This window comes from Rhea pennata, chromosome 1 (genome assembly GCF_028389875.1).
Source record: "Rhea pennata isolate bPtePen1 chromosome 1, bPtePen1.pri, whole genome shotgun sequence".
In the NCBI taxonomy this organism is placed as follows: Eukaryota; Metazoa; Chordata; class Aves; order Rheiformes; family Rheidae; genus Rhea; species Rhea pennata.
This window is the reverse complement of record NC_084663.1, coordinates 154,317,684-154,338,478: the sequence shown is the minus strand read 5'-3', so window position 1 is coordinate 154,338,478 and position 20,795 is coordinate 154,317,684. Positions and strand designations below refer to the sequence as shown.

The following is a 20,795-nucleotide window of genomic DNA, read 5'->3' as shown; positions in this document are numbered from 1 at the left end:
CTAAATAAATAATTACAAACTGAATGCACATGTGGCAGAAAAGATATACAGCCCAAAAATACCTTTAGAAAAGTCAGTGAGATCATTTGTTTCAATATATTGTATTTGTATTTTGTCTATGCATAAAATCTTAACTACTACTTAACACTACTCCCTTTCTATTTGAAAAGGAAAATTCCTGGTGATTAGAACATGTTAGAATAGAGACAGCCACTTAGGAAAATAGAGAACTGCAAATCTGCTTTACATTTTAGTGGATTAGAGAACAGGGCAGGAGAGAAGCTATTTGTCAGCTCAAAGTTGTTAGTGCCAATTTTACCACAAAGAGCGTAAGGGCACCACCTGCTGTTTTAGAAATGCATTTATTTCAGTCATGAAAATTATTCTTCAAGTACTGCATTCAGAAACAGTCAGGCCTGCTAACAAGCCGTCCTTCTATAGTAAAGCTTTATCCTGAAAATTAAGCTTATGCAAGACAATTTTAACAAATGATGTGTTTGTACTTCCCTGTTCATACAATGAAACATACTGTTGCAACAACGCTGGCCATAAATAACTGAATATGGAGCTCTTGCAGATTTTTTAAAGAAAGAGAAGGTTTCACACTTCTGTTTTAGCACATGAGAAGTTGCTCTTCCTCACTTGGGGCATCAGAATCTAGAGTCCAGAATATCTGCAGATCTGATTTGCATCAATAATCATTGAACAAATTTACTTACTGACATTAGTACAAACAGCATGACAAAGGTTTAGGTCATTAGAAGCTGACCATTACGGAATAAATAATTACCACTAGATAAATAAGACATCAAACTATAGTTTAAACAGTTAAAAAAAAAAAATCAAAAGACTTTGTTTTCAAAATGCTTCCTATTAAGAAAAGACAGATCAGTACACACCTAGTTGCAGTTAGCAGTTTCTTCGCTGGCAAATAGGATTATTTTCTTATGTCCAGATTTGATTTACACATACTTGCAGGACTTCATAATCCAACTGGCTGGTATTTTTGGGAAAACTCAAACGACACAAATTAAAACCCTAGATGACCACGAGATAAGCTGTAGAATGAAGTCAGAAGGTCTGTTCAGCAGCTTGGATGCTATGAGATAGAGAAGGTTCAGTGTCTGTTAATTCTTCCTAGCTGCTAGGAGGAATCACCCCATGTTCTTCTCCTCTTTGTCTGAACACCATGCAACACTTTGGAAAAGCACACCCCAAGCTGATCAGCTATAAATACACTCCTGTATGCTATAGGCTAGTAAGGGACTTTTTTGAGGACTGGTCATTTATCAATGAAATGATCACCTCTCCAAACTTCCATGAGAGGAAGGATCAACCCGAAAGGAATGTCCTATTTCTATTCAGGGTTGGCCAGCCAATGTTCTCAAAGATTTTAAGTGAAAGTGAGCATCAGCAACCTCTTCAAATATTTGAAAAAATAATATGAAACATGAACAAATTACATGCTTTTGCCACAGAAAAAGACAACATGGCCCATTTCTTCCTCAGGCAACCACAGCCAAGATTCCACTGGCCTGCTCACAAGCAAAATTATGAGATGCTTTTGATTTTTATCCTATACAACTCAGTCCTGATTCGTGCATGAAAAATTCAAAGAAAGAATGAAAAATGTGTAACTTGATTGCTCCCCATGATGTAGGTTAGATAATTTTTATAACATATTAACATGTCAATAACAGACGCATAACCCATGTTTTGTCTACCAGTACCAGTTCTATTAAGGTAACAACTAAGGTGTCAGTACGGTTTTCCCCTTCTAAAGATGCTTTGTACATCTGCAAGATGTGCAAAACAAAAGTAATCTAGAATTGCATCAAGCTTGTGCATTTATTGGTGGCTTATTAAAAATGAATTCCTGTAAATAAATGCTAATAACAAATTAGTAAAAACTTTTTCTTTTCTTCTGTTTTTTTTACACAAATAGTTTTATTACAAACTTGAAATCTCGAGAAATACACATTTTAGAAATTACATAAAGGCCTTGGCATCTGTAAGAATCTTTTGGTATTTGCATGGTTATAGTCTATAAAACATTTCTAGACACAGATGTGCTCAAATATTGGTATAATTGCGTAGAAGTCTTTAGAAGTATTTCTTAAGCCACTTTGAAGACATTTTTGGCACAGTATTAACAAAATTAAGGCCTTATAATTTTTCAAAATCAAGTCATTCAGTGTGTGAGTAGTGTTTAAAACCCTGAAAAATATTAAATACAGAATAAACACTATAAGTTCAAAGCAGGATTTACTATAATAAAGACAAATAGCTATTAACCTGGGTTCAGTATCTGCAATTTACAGACTTCAGTATTGAAATGAGCTATGCCAAATAAACATTTCACATCATATTTTGGCATTTAACATCTAATTTATGACACTGAAAAAAAGTTTGTAAGCATATTTTTTCTTTGAAATGATAAACTCAAAGCTTGATTTGCCTAATGGTTGATATCTATATAAATTACTAAAATATTTATATTTTTTTTTCTTGACCATTGCTGGATCATTCCTTATTCCACAGGAAAGTTTGTTCTACTGCATAAAGAAGCTGCAAAGTACCAACATAGCAGAAACACTTACTTGCCTTTTTGGGAAATCAGTTAGGCAATCTCTTCCAAATGTAGTCCCATTAAAACCAAGAGCACTAAGGACTACAAACAGAAGGAAAGGCTTGCAGGATGGCACTCTATGTTTTGGAAAGATGGTTACTTGTTGCTTAACCACAATACCACAATCCGTAATCCTAAAACTCTTTTTTTACATTAGCATTGCTTTGTACAGGAACAATAAGTACATACCCAAGAGTTTTGGATTTTGAGACAGCTAGATAATGGTAACAACAAGCTTATCTGGGGAAGAAGAATGAATCTAAATATATAATACAAGAATGAGAAAGGGGAGTCAAACAGTATAAGGCAGAACTGCATATCTCCTAGCACCTTTGCATTTTTTTCTGGATGAACTCTTGACTTTTTATTCTATCAGTGCATTGCATTTATATAAAAAATATATATACTTTGATCAAAAGTGCCACATGGCATGTCAACATTTGAAGCTTATCTTTGTTGTCTCTTTTCTTCTTCAGCAAGGACAGGGCCAGTAAAGCAGTGTGTGTTAGTTATGCAAGTTCCTAAAAGGCACTTTACTGTTTTCATATTCGACAACAATGAGGTACATATGATATATGTCTAGGCTTCATTGCTGTTAAACGAATAGCACCATATTGTGTGAAATTAGTTGAAATTCAAAAGTCATTATGTTTTTCTCATACAGACTTGACAACGGCTAACGTTGGAGCGCAGATCCCCTGCTTTCAACGTGGAGGGCGTCGGTTTCCTGTCAAAAACAGAGAGGCGAGAAGAGCCGTCAGCAGCAGGTCCTTCGTGCACAACCGTTAGTTTTCAGGGTTACCTGCGACAAGGCAAACTTTGCGTGCAGCCAAGCGCCTCTCTGAGCTCTGCTGAATCGAGGTGTCCCTTAGTTCTCCAATTTAAATACTCTTTTAAGTGTACGTTACAGACTGTCACAAGATCAGTTAGTGATTTCCATTTAGTGATTTAGAAATCACATTAGTGATTTCCAGTTATTCGGAATTTAGTTCTGTTACTAGGCTGAAGGTTTCCTTCAGTAGAAGGCGCTTTCTAATAATCAGCAGTTTGAAAATGTGCTGAAATTTAGGTAGTAATATTTTAATAGGCAAGGAAACTGAGGCATTTGACTACTCATAAGTTTCTTCTGACTCTTGAGACTTAGCAGAATAATAAATAGCCAACAAAAGAAACGATGTATGCAACATGGTGTCAAATAGACCCACAAACCAAAATCTTTTGGGGCTCTAATCTGTCGTAAAGTGTTACTCCTAACAACGGAGCATTTTCAGATGAAAAGAATCCTTTTTCATTTAAAAGGATTACGAGTTTATAGGGAACTGCAGTACACTTGTGTATTATGATAGTAAGGCAGGTCCCCTGATCAAGTATAAACTGGGATTATTTTAGCAGCTCGAGACACAGTTTGTAGCCAGAAAAGGATATAAAATGGTCTTCGAATACGAATAATCACGGCACTGACTCTTCTGTTTTTCCCTCTGACCAGCCTGGCCCCTTCCTAGGAAGCCGGTGCTTACCCCAGGATTGGCACCTGAGCTTTTTTTAGCTTTTTTTTAGCTTCTCCCGGATAAAGTGATTATCACAGCCCCAGGGATAACAAGTCCCAGGACTCAACTTTGACACCTACTCAGCTTACAGCTGTCTCACGGACAAGAACTCGAACCTGGCCACACAAGCTGCCTCATTTTGACCGAGACAGGCTAAGGAGCATTCGCAGATCTGGAAGGCAGGAGCAGATGAAGCCATGGAAGAGGATGTCCATCTGCACTCAAGAGAAATGCTTGCGAATCGCACAAGCTATGCTGACCTGAGAACTAGTCTGCATGCTACCTTACTAACTTTAATAAAATTCAGAACAGTACTGTGCTGAGAAATACATTTATATGCAGGGGACCAGAACAGAGCCTACTACCACTTAACTGCTGAAATGAGAGCCCTTCTGGAATGAAGAAATGCCTAAGACCGCTGCTTGGGCTGAAGTTCATTTAGAGAGATTTTTGCCAGACTGGAGAGCAGTAAATAATTGTTCAGCTCACTCAGTCTGCTTCCTCTTCGTATCCAACACCTGCACTAATTTCAAGTTATTTCCATTAAGTACTAACATCCATTAGGGGGAATGTTATATTCTAACTTAGTTTCAGTCAGCATATCAGCCTATCCCAGTTAGGACTCAATAAATACAATCAAACATACAGGAAATGCAAAAATTATTAGAGTAGTCTAAAAAGCAAAGTCCTAAGTGCAAATGACACATTGTAGATACTAATGGAAGATACACTCATTAATTCTCCCAAAAGCTATTACCTTTTTTTAAAAAAAAAAAGAAAAAATAAGTTATTAACTGTATATATTAACCAATCCAGGGCACAGCCAGTATTTCACTCATGTTTTACACTCAAACAATACTTCTGCTATTCAGTGACAAGGCATGACTAAGTTTCAAATACCGATAAATAAATCATGAACTTACTTGAACATCTCATTCCTCTCTATAGTGGCAAGCCAGAAGCTGTAAGCATTTGCATAATAATTGCAGGTGCCCCGGCCGTGGCATTCAATGAAGGGAGCGCTGCGAAACTCCTCGAGGCAGGAACCCGGAGAGGCCAGGGCCTGCCCGGAGCCCTCAGCACCGGCACTGGTGTGCTAGGAAAATGCAAAAGCATTGGTCAGAGAACAGGACCTCTTTCTTTACAGCATCTGGTACCTCTCTTGCACAAGTACTTCTCTGCACGTCTCTCCTTGCAGCTGTACACATGGAAATACTCTAGGACTGACACTCAGGCTATGTCTACACTGGCAGTGGACCAGACCTACTCTCTGGCCATAGAAGCAGTAGTTTATATTGCCATAGCTAAATCCTCTTTCTGACCCCGTTTCTGGCCTCTCTCGTACTGCCTAGAGCTAACAGGTCCAGATCCGTGCTGTTCCCCAGACCATGCCCACACGTGGCCTGGGAGAGTGGCTGTGGCATAGGTTGTGAGCATGACAGCAAGCAAACTAACAACTAAACAGTATGGATGACTGCAGAGCAGCTCTTCAGACTACTCCCTAGCTCTTTTATTTTACTAGTAGAGATATAGCACCCCCCTCCCCCCCCCAAAAAAAAAGAAAATAAAAGGTCAAAAAAGGTCATCTAAAACTGAAGGTTTATTCATCAAAAATGAGGACAGGCACTGATTCTCTACTGCTCTAGGAAGCTTCTTCAAGGAAGATGTTAAGGGACAATGGAAAATTACACTTATTTCCTCATTTATTCTGCACTTCGTACCTGTGCTGAAACTGCAAATGAGAGAACAGGCTCTGTGAATTTCCCAGAAAGTGGACAGTGAACTGCTGTTACATTAAGTCTATTTAGTAATTAGACAGAATCGTTATAAAGTCACCAGACAGGACAGAAGCCTAAAACCCTCCTGAGACCTGACATGGTATTGTCAGATACGATCTTTCCCAGAGTGGAAGTGTAGATCAAACGCCAGAAACAAATGCTTTTCTCATCTCTGAGCATGTCCTAGTGCACTTACCATGACAAAGGAGTAACCAATCCAAAGTGAACTCCAGCCTTCAGGACATTGCGGTATTTGAATTGTTTGACTGTGAACAGCTATTACCATAGCAGGAGCCTCACACACAGCGCATCTAGAAAGACCAAGACATGAATGAACTACATGCATTTGAGAGCTAAAACTTCATTTCTTTTCAGAAGTTCCTTTCATTAAGGAATTTGAATTAAAAAATGATGTCACCTTCCAAAACAAAGCAAAATCAAAATGTTTCATTTAGAAAAACAACCATCTGATTCTTTTTCTTTTGTCGTTTAGTTAGGGACAGCTTAACTCTTAATTATTTATTCCTATTAGCCTTTTTACAGCAAAGAAGCAAGAGATGTGTTATCTGAATATTTAAACACATATACATATATGTCTTCCTCTTTTTCTAGTTCCATTTGTACTGTAGTTTCTAAAAGTGGCAAGTGTCATGAACACGAACTGCAAACAGCCAAACCATTTAGCCCAGCAGGTATCATTTAGGAAGTGGTCTATTGTGATTAGAGATGAATAGCAGCAATTCATCATGCTAAGCAGAGCCCTGAGTGACTTCCAGAGAGAAAGACATCTCTCTGGAAAATCTTACAGTGGCTATCAGCGCTAATATAATCTAATGCTCTTCCCTGTGCATTTTTCTTGACAGCAGCTTTATTTACATTTGGGGTCTTTATCTCCAGCAAGAGATTTCTAGCTAAGTAACTGGACCAATGAACCTAAAAAGCTATACAGTACCCACTCTTTTACTTTAAACTAATAAATTGTGTTTCAGCCAAAGACCAATCATGCTTTCATAAAAAATCATAAAAAATGTCAGCTGGGCTGGTAATTATAATACAGGAGCTGGTTAATAAGGAATTTGATAGATGCAATCCGTTTCTTTCTCATACAATTCGTAAATTGGCTACTGTAGTTAGCAATGATGAAAGCAATTCAAAATAGATACACGGAAGTAAACAATCTGAATCCTATTACCAGAGACATGAAAAAAAAAATCAAATGCAAAATGGATTAAGTTGGATTCTGGTAAACTCACAAGAGCAAAGGAATTCAGAATGAAAGCCTTCTATTTCTGACATGTGAAGACTACTTTCATACCTACCACCTTTAGTGCAGAAGCAAGACAATTATTTTAAGGAACACATCAGTGAAAGAGTAAGTTAAAAGAGGAATGTTAAAGCTGCCTGTATTCTTGGATCTCTGCTTTTCTTCAAGAGATTTCTGGTATTACAGTGGAAGATCTTAGATGAAAAGAAGCCTCATGACCCAAGCCAGCAAGTGACACTTTTACATCTTTTCAACTTTTGGACAGAAAAAAATGTTGATTTAAAGGCCTTGCTAGTAAAAAGAATAGTTTTCTCAGATTCCTTGCTGAATGTGCTGATGTTAAAAATGTATCTTACAATTACCTCACTCTCTGCCATAGCTAAATGGAAAAAAAATATATATATTATATATATACACATACACACACACAAGTATGTGTGTATACAGATATAGATATACACACATACATATATGTATGTATAGACATATTTATATGGTACAAAAGCTACTCTGTATGCATAAGACTGTATGTAGCTTAAGGCAAAATATTGGTGGACACCTCAATGAGCAAGACTTTCAAAAATGATTGTCAAAAGTTATTTTTGGTTCCTGATCAGGGATAGCATAAAAGAAACTTTTATGTTCTTTTAACATATTAAAGGTATTTTAGTTGTTGGTCATTTTAATATTTCTTAAAGTCAAGCACCTTCCATCCACATCCAAAAACAACCAGAAAGTAAGACCAACAAAATCTATAGTCACTCTTGAGAAGCTTGGTCCCAGTCTGCTCATCAAATTTTCAAGGTATATCAATTTCTGTGCCACAAAACCAAAAATATAGTGCAGAAGTAACAACTGTAGGAACAAGATGGGATTCTACTATGCAAGTTAGATACAAAATCCTTTGCCATAGGGTCAAATGGCTTTGTGAGTACGTCAACGTCCTGAAAGACCACAACGCATGGATGGTTTGAACTGCCTCTTTTCTTGGATGGTACATACAGGTCCTGGAAAGCAATGACAGCAGTCTCCACTCCCATTCACTTTACATGGCAGGAAGAGGGATCAGCAAGAGCTGATATAGATTAGGAGCAATGATAGGAATCTTAGTAATGCCTAGATCTAATGATTATCACCTTGTTGAGAGGCTGGAGCTCCTTTGTCAGATTCTTAGCTAATGACAGTGGTATAGCTTACCACACTCTTGCCCACACCTCTGCCTTTGGCATTGGGCATATTATGCCAGGGTAGTTTTTTGCTGGTGGCCTTAATATTTAAAGGAATGGACCAAATATTTAAAGGTTGGACCAAATCTTCAATATTGTGGATTGCTGCAGAACAGTTATGTTCTATGCAAGTGACACAACTTGTGCTACATGAGAATTTATTAAAAAATAGATGATTGATTTTGCAACTATTTCCTTTAAGTCAGACAATAATGGTTGTATTCAAGCATCACATCCAAAACAAGGCAAGAAACTTGGTAGCATACTGTATGATAAATAATGCTAACAATTTCAAACAAAAGGAAGTAGAGCCCTAAAAAGTTTCTGGCTATGGTTAGTCCAAAAAAAATTTTTCTGTTTTGTGCAGGAATTGTGAATAAATTAAAAACTTCCCTTTCAAAGTGGATCACAGATTTTGCAAAGTATCATTTCAAAATAAATCTTTTCATTTCAATTAGACTCAGTGAGACTGTTCTTTCTGTTTGGGTTTCTCCCAAGCATGGATTCATTTTTGATCTAAGTCTAAACTTAAAACACGCACACTTTGAACCATTTCGCCACAGGAACTCAAAATTTCAGTTTAAATGAAGAAAAAAAACCTATATTGATTAAAAGCCTTTTTCAAAAAGCAAAGTACCATATATGCTTTTAATAGCCTTTGTCAATTTACAAACACATCAGAACTGAGACCATACCTGCTGATGAACGGTCTGATATTATCGCCAGTGATAGGAGCCATGCTCATTGGCATGGGTTCAGGAGTGGACAGCCAGTAGGAATAGTCATTCCTTGACGCAAAGTTACATACGTTGTTGATATTGCAGAATAAGAATGGCATAGTACTAAATTTACGAAGACAGCTCCCTGCAGTGCCTGAAAGGTTAAGTGAAAAGTTGTTAGTCTGTTTTTGTTAAACCTTTGCCAACTGTCATACAAAAATTTCCAGTAAAGTTTAAAAGTGAAGACACTTGTCCTAGAGGGCTGAGTTCTCTTGAAGCAAGTGGCTTCTCTCAGCTCCATCAGGAAGGGACAGGGAAGGCAAGGAGTAACCCAGTCTTGCCTGTAGAATTACGGAATAATTGAGGTTGGAGGAGACTTCCAGAGGTCATCTATTGCAAATATTTGCCAGTTAGACCAGGTTGCCTGAGTCCATGCCTAGTCCAGTTTTGAATATCTGCAAAAACAGATTCATAATCTCTCTGGGCTCCTATTTCAGTGTTCAACCATTCCCACAGCAAAAAAGCTTTTTTATATATCTAACTGGAATATCTCATATTCTAACTTGTGTCCATTGCATCTTCTTCTAACACTGTACTCCTCTGAGAAGAGTCTGGCTCCATCTTCACTATACCCTCCCATTACCTGAAAACAGCAATAACAATCTCTCTAATTTTCTCTTGAGGCTGAGCAAACCCTCAGTTCCCCGAGACTCTTCATATCATGTGTTCCAGTCCCTACTGAAAATCTTAGTGGCCAGCTGCTGTATTCACTCCAGTATATTAATGTCTTCCTTGTACTGAGGAGTCCAAGTCTAGGTACAATATACTAGATGTGGTCTAACAACTGCCAGATAGAGGGGAAAAAACACTTCTCCCAACTTCCTCGCTGCACTTTTGTCAAATGGAGTCTAGGATGTTATTGGGAGTTTTTTTGTTGTTGCAAGGGCACATTGCTAATTGATGTTGAACTTGTTGCCCTGCAGGACTCCCAGGTCCTTTCCTGCTTTCTAGATTGTTAATCCCCAGTTTGCACTGTTGTATGGGATTATTTCATCCCAGGTGTAACACTTTGCATTTGCTGTCTCAGAACTTCTTGAGGTTCTTCTCAGTCCTTCTTTCCAACATGGCCAGGTCCCTCTGAATAGCAGCTGTGCCCTCTGGGATGTCAAGTACTCCTCCATTCTGGTGTCATCCACAAATTTGCTGAGAGCATGCTGTATCCCATCACCCAAGTTGTTAATAAGTTCATTAATCAGTATTGGCCCAGTTTCAATATCTGAGAGACATCACTATTCACCAGCCACCATCATATTTTGTACAGCTGATGATACGCATTGAGTCTGATAGTCCCACCAGTTTTCCAAACACCTTTCCATCCGCTTAGCCAACCCATAGCTCATCAATTTAGCTATAAGAGTATGATGGAAGACCTTTGATAAAGCCTTCCTTAAATAAACTGGCAGTGCTTCCTCTATGCATCAATCCATTATTTGTACTAGCCTAGAAGGCATAAAGCACCAGCTAGCCAAGAATGATTATACAGTTTTGTTCAATATAAATCTACAAATGAGAGAAATCTTTGGTTTCTAATGACATTCTGATTTAATCTCTACTGTCAATTCTTACCCAGATCCTGGCCATGTGCTCTTTCATTGCCTTGTACATAAAGCAAGGAGTAACCATGGTAAATCAGCCTAGTTCCAAATGGACACTGTGGTTCTTCAGTGGTTTGACTGTGTCTGGTAACAAGGAAGCCATGAGCAACAGATGCTGCGCCTGGTGGGCCCATAGCCCCAGGCAAACCTTCAGGACCAGGTGGACCAGGAAATCCTCTGGGCCCTAAAATAAAGAAAGTCGCATTTTATCTCTTCAGACATTGGCATCACAAAGTCACCTTGCTGGAACTCAGGTAGTACTGAGTATTCATTTGCCATTTGTGTAGTTACTAAATCGCCCTTGAGAGCACCTACAGAAAAAAAATCGTCAGTTTCTAATGGAGCTGAAATTATAGCAAGTAATGGAAAGTTAAGAATTAGCACTTCCCAGTTAGTTGTTAGAACGAAGTAGAACTATTCATAAAAAATAAAGATAAAAATTTTAAAAATTTTATCTTTTGTTGTTGTAAAATTTAAACACTCAAATGTCAGGCTGCAGTGGTTTAGTGATCATGCTCCTAGTCCTTTGCATATGAAGATATATAAATATATACTGCACTAGACTATATACATAAATATACACTTTAAGTGTGTGTGTGTGTGTGTTTAAATAATACATGGCAGTGTAAATTTTGTAAAAAAAAGAGGGGGATTATAAATAGAAGATCCTGTGCACAGAGTAATGGTCTTCTCTCCTTTGCAATGAATGCTGTGGGGAACTTGTGGCCTTTGTTATCGGAGGAAACCAAGATTTTCCTTCCTTCTCAGTTGCAGGAGAGGAATATAACTGTAGATGTAGAGAGGAGAGCTCCTACTAGCACCACAAGATCTTCAGGCTTTCCTAGTAGTACCCACAGGTACTTTCTTTTGTAGCTTTAGTGAAGTCTCAAATGTCCTTTGGTGTATTGCCAGAGCTGTCATGTGTAACCTTTACATTGTAAAAGACACATATCTTACAGAGCTAATGATTTTTTCCCCTTATTTTACAAGTTACAGCATGTATTGCTGAGGGAAAATAATCTACAAAATTGCTCACTTGTTGTATTCAAGCAAGTGTTACTCCATTACTTCTAATGAAATTCAAAAAACAGAAGTTTCCTAGAAATTAAAGCATGTTTTATATGAAAAAACAAGCATAGATAGGTTTCTTTCTTTCACAGACATATTTTGTAAGCCTCCATTTTCACTCCAGTAAAAGATAAGTCTAACTGTTTACTGGAAGCTAGTTACAGCTGCTCCTTCTGCTGCTTCCACAGAGAATTCCAGACCTGGTCAACTGTCTTTGCTGCTTACCAGCCCTCTGCCTAGATAACTAAAAAAAATGAGATTAGGTACAATCATGCCTAACGCCCTATGTCATTTTTCTATGGAGGAATCAAGTCTTCGAAGATCTCATGGGCTTACCTGGGGGACCGTAAGGACCAACTTCTCCTTTTTGTCCAGGTTTACCATCAAACCCTGGGCTACCAGGTGGCCCAGGTATACCTGAAGGTCCTGTAACCCCTGTTGATAAAAAAGGAATAGTTATTACTGAATCACTCAATGTTACTTCATCTTAGTTATAACTTTTTGACTTATGATAGCACTGGCACAACTCAGCACATGCAGATTTACTGATGTCATTCAGATTCAGTGAGCATATTGCAGTATCTAGAACAAATGTGTAGGCTACTGCAGGCAAAATGGTTATGGTAGAGAAAAAACAGAAAAATAAGGAGAAGGTGTGCTTTTAAAACAATTAGTATTTGCCTAGAATCTGAGAATGAAGGGCAGCAATCTTTTTCCTCTGCTTATCATATGATTCATTCAAAACTGCAAGAACTACAGACCATAGGTGATGAACAATGGGAAAACCAGTATTCTCTTAGCTTCTTCCCAAACAGGTTTTTAACATATGTTATGTCTCTCTTTTATGGATTTCTGTGGATGCTTTGACTCTTACACATAAACTCAGTAATTCTGAGTTTGGAAAAAAGAAGTTAACACCATCAGTGTAATACCAACATTTCTGTAGCATACAGGTAGCTTTAGACAATTACAGCTATCGTTTTCCAGATCACTCAAAAGCAATACTGCATTCTTTTATTGAACTAACTACTAGAACAGAGACAGATCCTGTATGAGCAAACCCATGCTCTGCCCTGCCACTGCATTACAGTTGCAGAGTGGGAAGTCCACCTTCAAGAACAAACTTTCGTATCCATTATGTTAAATAGAAAGAAAATGTTAATTATATTTCATCATGCTTGCCCCATCATCTTGCCATAAAGCAATCAAGGAATAAGGTTTTCACTTTAAATGCTGGTAACTTAAGAATGCCTCTGAGCTTCCATTCTCCGTGCCCTGTTATTCTGAAGGACATGTGCCCTTTTATCAGCATTTCATTTGTTTTAACCCTTTGCTCCATTTGCTTTTTTTCTACTTCTAATTTTTGCAGTTCACCTTTTATTTGTAAAAAATGCAATGGTTGGGCAAAGAGAGGAATTCTAGGACTATGGAACAAACTCCCTCAGAGCTTGTTCCCTCAGGGAATACTTTGTACTCCTTGATCAAGGTGTTTTTCCTTGCATGAGCCTTCTCTCAAGGACACTCAAGAATGAAGGCTGGATTCAACACTCCACCATTAAGAGAGAAGATACCCTACCAAACACATTTCTGGGGAAAGGATGCAGTGTGCTGCAGGTCATCCTGTATGAAATCAGTATGAAAAGCACCTGGTTCTGGCACTCCTGTAGAGGAACTTTAAAAAGAAGCATTCTTTTCTTCATTGACAGATACAGAGCGACTTGTAGAAAGGTAGATATCACTATATGAAAAATCTTCCAGGATCTAGCTTACTGTATGTCTGTTTTTACATTATGTAAAATGTGTATCTACTGGAAGGTTACAAGCTCTCTCACCTTGCTGTCCTTTGGGACCTGGAAGTCCCGGGAATCCTTTGAGACCAACTGGTCCTACTGGGCCAGGTAAACCAGGATCCCCCTTAACAATCTGAAAAGCACCTGGTGGGCCTGGTGGGCCTTGTAAACCTGCCAAAATTAACAAGGAAACAAGAATATATTTAGTAGTACACAACAAAAGGATTAGAGAAGAAGTTTATGTTCTATTACCATTTAAAGGTTGCAATGACAAAGCATCAATACTGATTTTTCAGAGGAAGAAGCAAATACAGCCTCTCTCTACCCAATACTTTAATCTAATCTGAACATTCAGATGCTGACATCATGTTACCTGTTTTCATATTCTACCTTTTTACACTGTTTACAAGGTAGCCATTGATTAGACACAAATAACAATTTTAACAATAAAAACTTCTGGAAAAAAAAAGTACGTTTATATTATACCTTTAGATCCAGGAAGACCTTGGTCACCTCTCTCTCCCTTAAGTCCCGGGAAACCAGGAGATCCTTTTGGACCTGAAGTCAAAGGAAATCTTTGCATGAAAATTCAGTAACTGCTTGGTTTGGAATGATGCGTACAAAACAATCATGCATCATGATCATTTAAGGGCCATGACTTTATTCACAGAAGTAGTTTTCCACTCTTTTCAGGAGCAAGATCTGAACAAATACATAAATTGCCAAAAAGTGATGACCGAATACAAATTTCTTAGATATCTAAACCAGAATAATTTTTTTTTTGTATTAACAACTACATTTTTTTATACTGTAGTGTTTTCATGTATACGATGTTGATGATAGCAGTTATTTGATCAGCAGTGGAGATGAATGGAAGCTGTGAGTCCTCAAACATAGCTGTAACCCTTGCCTCTCCCCCTCTCAAGAAAATTCTGAAGATTCTTGAACGGGAATATCCAGACAATTGATTTTACACCCATCTTCTAAACCAAATGCGCACTTACACTTGGCAAAGCAAGAGAACAGGGAAGAGGCAAAAAAATTTGGGAAAAAGCCTTTATACTTTTTGATGCAGCTTTCAGTGTCCTCTTTCACTTACTTACAGACAGGGAATTAACATTCTTAGAGCATTTTTTTAAGACAGGAAGGAGACAAAAGAGCTGCCTTTGCCTATTTTGCATTAATGTAACATTTTTTTCTTACCTGGAACACCTGGAACTCCTGGAGGTCCCAAATCACCCTTTTGACCAATATCTCCTGGTAAACCTGGACTACCCTGTATGTATTAAAAAAAAAAAAAAAAAAAAAAAAAAAAAAAGTGAAGTACAAATTATCCTATACTATTATGATATCACTTTCAAATAGGCAGCGTAGTTTTGGAAACCTGTGAAGAAGTATTTTCAACATGAGAGGCAAGACATTGAGTTTAAGGAATAGTCCTTCTCTACCATGTTTAAGTGAGAAGGGTTTGTTACAGAAACAAGTTTTGTACTTTGTTTGTAAAAAACTACTTTTTGTCCTATAAAAAAAATGAGACAAAATAAAAGGTGTCTCGCTAACAATATAGCTAGTAGAATGGTCTTCAACAATAAAACATGGTATGATGAAAACTATCACATAAGCACAAATATCAGCATATAAAATATTCATTTCAGTGAACTCCCCAGAGATGGATGCTAGGTAGAAAATAAAATGAGCAGATCACAGTAAAGTTTAAAACTTCTACTTTCACATGGGGAATGAAATTAAATGCATTCAGTAATTCACAGACCATTGAAGATTCTGATTTTTCTACAGGCCTAAAATACTCTAGAACTTAAATATTTCATATACAACACATGATCTTTTTTCTGTCTTCACTATTATAAAAGAACTATTCCACCAAAATCAATTATAACAAGTTCATAGTGCCTCACTTAAAGGAAAGCCAAGCCCACATTTCAAAAGATGCTGTAAACAGTCACTTAACTGACTGCCAGCATCCTTCTTTTGTCTATTTGAGCTCATCTGCTAAAAGCTTTTAAGCATAGCTTAGTTTTCCCACTGACTAACTGTTAACCCAAGTATGAAGCAATATGCCAGTTACAGTCTCCTATACAATATAATGTGGAACACAAGAGGAAGAAAGAAAGAAAATCCCTTTACTAAATAATTTATAAAATCCTTTGTCATTTCCCATTCTTAAAAACCAAACAAACAGTTTTAGATTGGAATACCGAAGTTTTAAAAGCTCTGGAATTTTCTGTGTTATGCAAATTAAGCTCTCTGCAGAAATACTTCAAATTTTTAAATTATTCTTAAATTATATTGGAACGTTATTCTGAAATTTAACATCTTCAAAGCTGTTATGATATGATGAAAAGACAGAGCTAAGATATAGTATCAAAATACTGAAGCAAATCCTTAATGTCTCTGGGAAGTGACTCCTGGATGCAGGGAAGTATGCAGCTGGTCTTTAAACTATCAAGAATATGGCCTTCTAAATCCATTATCTATATCCTGCTTCTCACATCAGGACCTTCTCCCTCAGTCTCCCATCTTCCTGTACACTAAGAATTGTGTACAGGAGCCTACCTCCTTTCTTATCTTTTCTTCCATCTATTATTATTATTATTTTTGTTTAGTAGGAAAGAAGAAATGAAAAGTTAAAACATAGAGTGCATTTTTCAGTGTGGAAAAAGGTGGCAGACATTCTGTGAGAAAGAGAAAGACAAAGAGCAGATCAACTGCTCTAGATGACTGTCCTATTTTACCTCATTCTCCCCAGTACATAAAAAGGGAATCACTTTAGATCAGGAAAAATGAATAATTTATGACAATGTATTAATAGTATTACCTGCTTGTATTTCTAAAACAACAGCTATATTTCATCACTGACAGCACTGCAAATGCACTTTATTTGAAAGGTTTCATATCATACCCAAACAATTCAGGTATTTTCAGAAGGCAATTTGTTGGGAAATATGTAACCTTTAAAATTAACTACTAATGCATTTGCAGAATTTATGGATGTGTTGCAGCCATCCTTCACTGTTAATACATTGTAAATTATATTCTTGGTGTTGTGTGTTTACCACTCACTACCTATAAATTTCTAAGTTCATTAGCTCACATTATTGGTAGGTAGCCTTTGAAAGGGGAGAACTGAAATGTTTGAACTTGACATTGCATTGTCAGCTGTGAGTCTAAAGGCACTTTCAGCAATAAGTATCATTATTTTGAAAGACAAAAATCTATGATTAATATATCCATTAACTAGAAGAACCAGGGCTTGAGTGATTCTGGAGAGCGCACGGAAGTAACTTACAGGCAAGCCCTGGAATCCCGGGTCACCTTTGGCTCCTGGACCCCCAGCAGTCCCAGGCCAGCCATCGTTCCCCTGTTCTCCTTTGGCCCCTTTGAGTCCTGGGGGTCCGGGTGGGCCTGTTGGGCCTGGTAAACCTATAAATCAGAAGGATGAGACAGGATTTAGTGGCAACTTTTTTTTTTTCCTATAGAAGAATAGTATCCTGGTGGAGGACCAGCTGGCTCAAACTAAAGATAGGCAGAACCAAAGTAATTACCATAACAGTGTTTCAAGAAAATATATAGGAGCATCTGTTGCAGGTAGGTGTACAGGAATACCTTTCTGATTGGACTTTTACCATTTATTACTACTGGCTTGGTGGAAAATGATGCAGAAATTTCTGCATGCACAGAGCAATTGCAATGTATGTTCTCATGTATGAACACGCTACAAACATACTGCTCTCTGCTCTGCTTCCTTCCTTCCTTCCACTGCCAAGTTAAGGCCACACTAGGCCATATTGAAATACATCAATAATCTAGAAAATAGCAATATCAAGCCATGGCTATCCAAAAACAGTAAATAAAGCCTAGAGAGAAACACATTGAAACAGCAGGCAAACTTCTCAATGTCAGTGAGACTCTGGACAAAATCAACTGCCAGAAGACATAAAATCAGTATATTCTAGGACATAATGCCAAGCTATCCATGAAGGAAAGGTTTTCTCTGATCTCTGAGAAGATAAGAAAGAACATGCAATATTGATTATATTATTAATCAATTTAGAGGAGCTTTGATTAACGGCATTAACGGCCATAATCCTAAAGATAAAGGATTACCTGGAAGGCCAGGTTGGCCTTGGGGTCCTCTGTCTCCCTTAGGTCCCTCCATTGCACTTCCCGGTAGTCCAGGAAGACCTTGGCTGCCTTTAGGGCCTGCTGGACCTGCATATCCTGGTTCTCCTTTCAGACCTGGGATCCCCGGACTCCCTGGGGATCCTGGAAAACCCACATCACCTTTTGCACCTAAGATGTGAAACAACCCCCAAAACATGATTAGGGAAAAGATCACCATCACCCAAACCTTCTGCCTTATTAGGCAGTAAGCTTTATTCCTTGAGAAAATATTCATCTTGCCTATATTTTCAGAAACAAATGCAATTCTTTTGGAAAACTATTATTCTCCACTCTGTGACATAAAGCAAGAGGAAAAGAATAGTCCAGCTGATAAATCTTTTGTTAGCTAAAGTGATTCACTGCAAAAAATGGATGAACATCTTTCTATCAGCCCTTTTCCAAGGAACAAAACCTCCAAATCCTTGCTCCATTACAATTATCATTTTCACATCCAAATAATGGATGTTTTACCTGAGTAAGCACAACAGAGCTTGTTCCTGGAGAAAAGGGGAATATATTTACTAAGATTTAGATTTGAACACTTGGTACTTATTTTCAAGCTTGTACAGATAGCAAACTTTTACAATTTAGTTGAACTTTAAATCATGACTGAGCAAAAAGATTAGCTAGAGTAGGTAAGAATAATAAAAGAAATAGCATGTAAAAAATGCACTTTCCCTGCTTTTTGCATAAACAAAACCAGGCCACCAAATTCTGGACTCTCTTTTTGGAACTGCAATACTTTTGGAACACAAATGATGTCAATTAAATATCTACTTACTCTAAAATCAAGTAGTTTAAAAAGAGCTGTGCTGACAAAATAAGATAGGTAGAGTGGGAAAAATGCTCTCGTAGTCTAGCATTTCACATGCATTATTGAGCTACATTTAGAAAATTTCCTTATTAAAATAATTCTCTAACATTACAATTTTCTAGGCAATTTCATGACTGTTAATTATTATAAGAGCTATTCTAAAATACAGGATAAAAAATAAAAGCTATTCTAAAACTCTCGTTTCTCAGTTTTGATTGTCCACACAAGTCTCCTGAATTAAAGAATATAAACAAGTGCAGTGAGGACATTGACATTTCAAGCTATATAAGCTCTCCAAAATCTGCCATATCATACTAATTCTATAGGTGGACTAGTTGAATCATTTTTGTTTTCTGGATGCTTAAAATCGAAACTGCTTTAATTGAATATCATGTCCTTTATCAGTAGCAGTTTGATGTATCTTTACTACTGTATCTATTGTACGCTCCTCTCTAGGACATACCTACTTCATAAAACAGAGCATGGTGCACACAGACACCTTGAGCAAGCTCCAGCTCGAGCCAATCAAGACATTCTCACAGCATAGTGTAGTGGCACACTGTGAAGCACAAAACTGGTCTTGAAATTGTAATAACTATGTACCTGTACCCAAGCTAGTAGGTTCTGAGTTCAGGAAATAACTGTTTTTTTGTAAGATCTCCTTTGATCTCTGCTACTTTTGGTATCTCTACATCACGCTCCTGTGCAGTTTAGACATGCTCTACTGAGCTATAAAGAGTAACAGCTTTAGCAGTGAATATAATTTCCATGTGGACTGCACAACAGACTCAGATAAATTAATCACTGCAGTACCCTGGCCACAAAATCACTGTCTTTAGCTGTCTAGCGCATGAACACTAGTGCACTGTCTAGTGCAAAGTCACTAGCCTTTGATTTTTCAAAATTAGTAGGGAAACAAATATTTGGAATTCAAAAGCACAGCACACAAATAGCAGAGTTATTTATATTACCTCATCACAGCAGAGCTTGCAGTAAATTCCACACTAAGAATAATTACCTATTTTAGGGCATATCTAACTCATGTCCAAGATGCTGCCACTGTAACAGAAATTAGTATTTGAGCCTCTCAGAGTTTCTGCCTGCTATAAAAAGGCACAGTATGTAAAAGAATGAAGTAGCAAGTATGTTCGAATTACAGAATTATGTTTAAGCATATTGGGAGGGAGGTTAGTTGCTTATTTAAAAAGTATTTTACCTTTATCTCCTTTTGCACCTGGAAACCCTGGAAGTCCTCTACCAGGAAGACCTATAATTAAAACCAGCAAAAATGAGAAGACAGTCCAGTAGTTACATTTAAACTTTAATGAGCAGAACTCTATTAAGCAAATACAAAATCTAAATAAATAGCTTATGTAAGAGCTCTTTAGGGCAGGGATTGTCTTCATTATATACTGGCACTGTATCTAGCACAATATGGGTCCTGTATGACTGGGAATCCTATCCTAGGGAAAAACAAGCCTGCTCCATTATTTCACAGCCAACTTGTGAAGGGAAACAAATTCAAAAACATGCCAATTCTTTAAAAGTATTGCCAGCTTTTGCAAAAGAAATTCTTTTAAGATTATACTGATTAAGCACAGTTTTTGCTCATCAAGATGCTTAGGTTTATAATTATGGATGACAGTCAAAAGTTTGTAAGACACTGCACTAACTTTATTTTGTAATGTTCCAGTCCAAAGTACCTCAAAACCAGCAAATCCATATGCTTTTTTGTACCAAATAAATGTAACATGACAGCCACAGTACCTTGTTCACCCTTTGCACCAGCTGCACCTGGAATCCCATCATAACCTGGTTCACCTTTCTGTCCAATGGAACCAGCAGGACCAGGAAGACCAGGTTCACCTGAAAAATCATTGCCATTTTCATTTCAACTCTGAATCATCAGACTTTTTTTTACATTTTTTTCCCCTAAAGAAAAGCTTAACTTAGGCTTTTGCTCCCACAGATTGCAAGTAGCTACTGCATTATGACTGCAGCCTGGCTTTTCTCTGATGTTACTTCTAAAATACATCAGTGTGAGATGAGGCATAAGCATTACAGATTTTGCATAGCTAGTAATCATGAATCTCAGTGAGGTTAGAGGGCAGAAAGTACAGCAA

At 37.5% G+C, this 20,795-nt stretch overlaps 1 protein-coding gene across 1 annotated transcript in view; it reads right to left on the bottom strand.

Moving 5' to 3' along the window:
* Positions 1 to 2,070: 2,070 nt before the first annotated feature.
* COL4A1 (collagen type IV alpha 1 chain) overlaps positions 2,071 to 20,795 on the bottom strand; it is a 126,718-nt gene continuing 107,993 nt past the window's right edge. The window contains exons 40-52 of the mRNA XM_062566784.1: positions 20,440 to 20,538; positions 19,889 to 19,939; positions 17,802 to 17,987; positions 16,984 to 17,117; positions 14,880 to 14,952; positions 14,163 to 14,234; positions 13,719 to 13,847; positions 12,223 to 12,321; positions 10,790 to 11,002; positions 9,140 to 9,317; positions 6,151 to 6,265; positions 5,100 to 5,272; positions 2,071 to 3,356 (exon numbers count right to left, since the gene is read on the bottom strand). Coding sequence (XP_062422768.1) covers positions 3,275 to 3,356; positions 5,100 to 5,272; positions 6,151 to 6,265; positions 9,140 to 9,317; positions 10,790 to 11,002; positions 12,223 to 12,321; positions 13,719 to 13,847; positions 14,163 to 14,234; positions 14,880 to 14,952; positions 16,984 to 17,117; positions 17,802 to 17,987; positions 19,889 to 19,939; positions 20,440 to 20,538 — 1,604 coding nt within the window. The 3' untranslated portion in view covers positions 2,071 to 3,274. The remainder of the gene's footprint in view (positions 3,357 to 5,099; positions 5,273 to 6,150; positions 6,266 to 9,139; positions 9,318 to 10,789; positions 11,003 to 12,222; positions 12,322 to 13,718; positions 13,848 to 14,162; positions 14,235 to 14,879; positions 14,953 to 16,983; positions 17,118 to 17,801; positions 17,988 to 19,888; positions 19,940 to 20,439; positions 20,539 to 20,795) is intronic.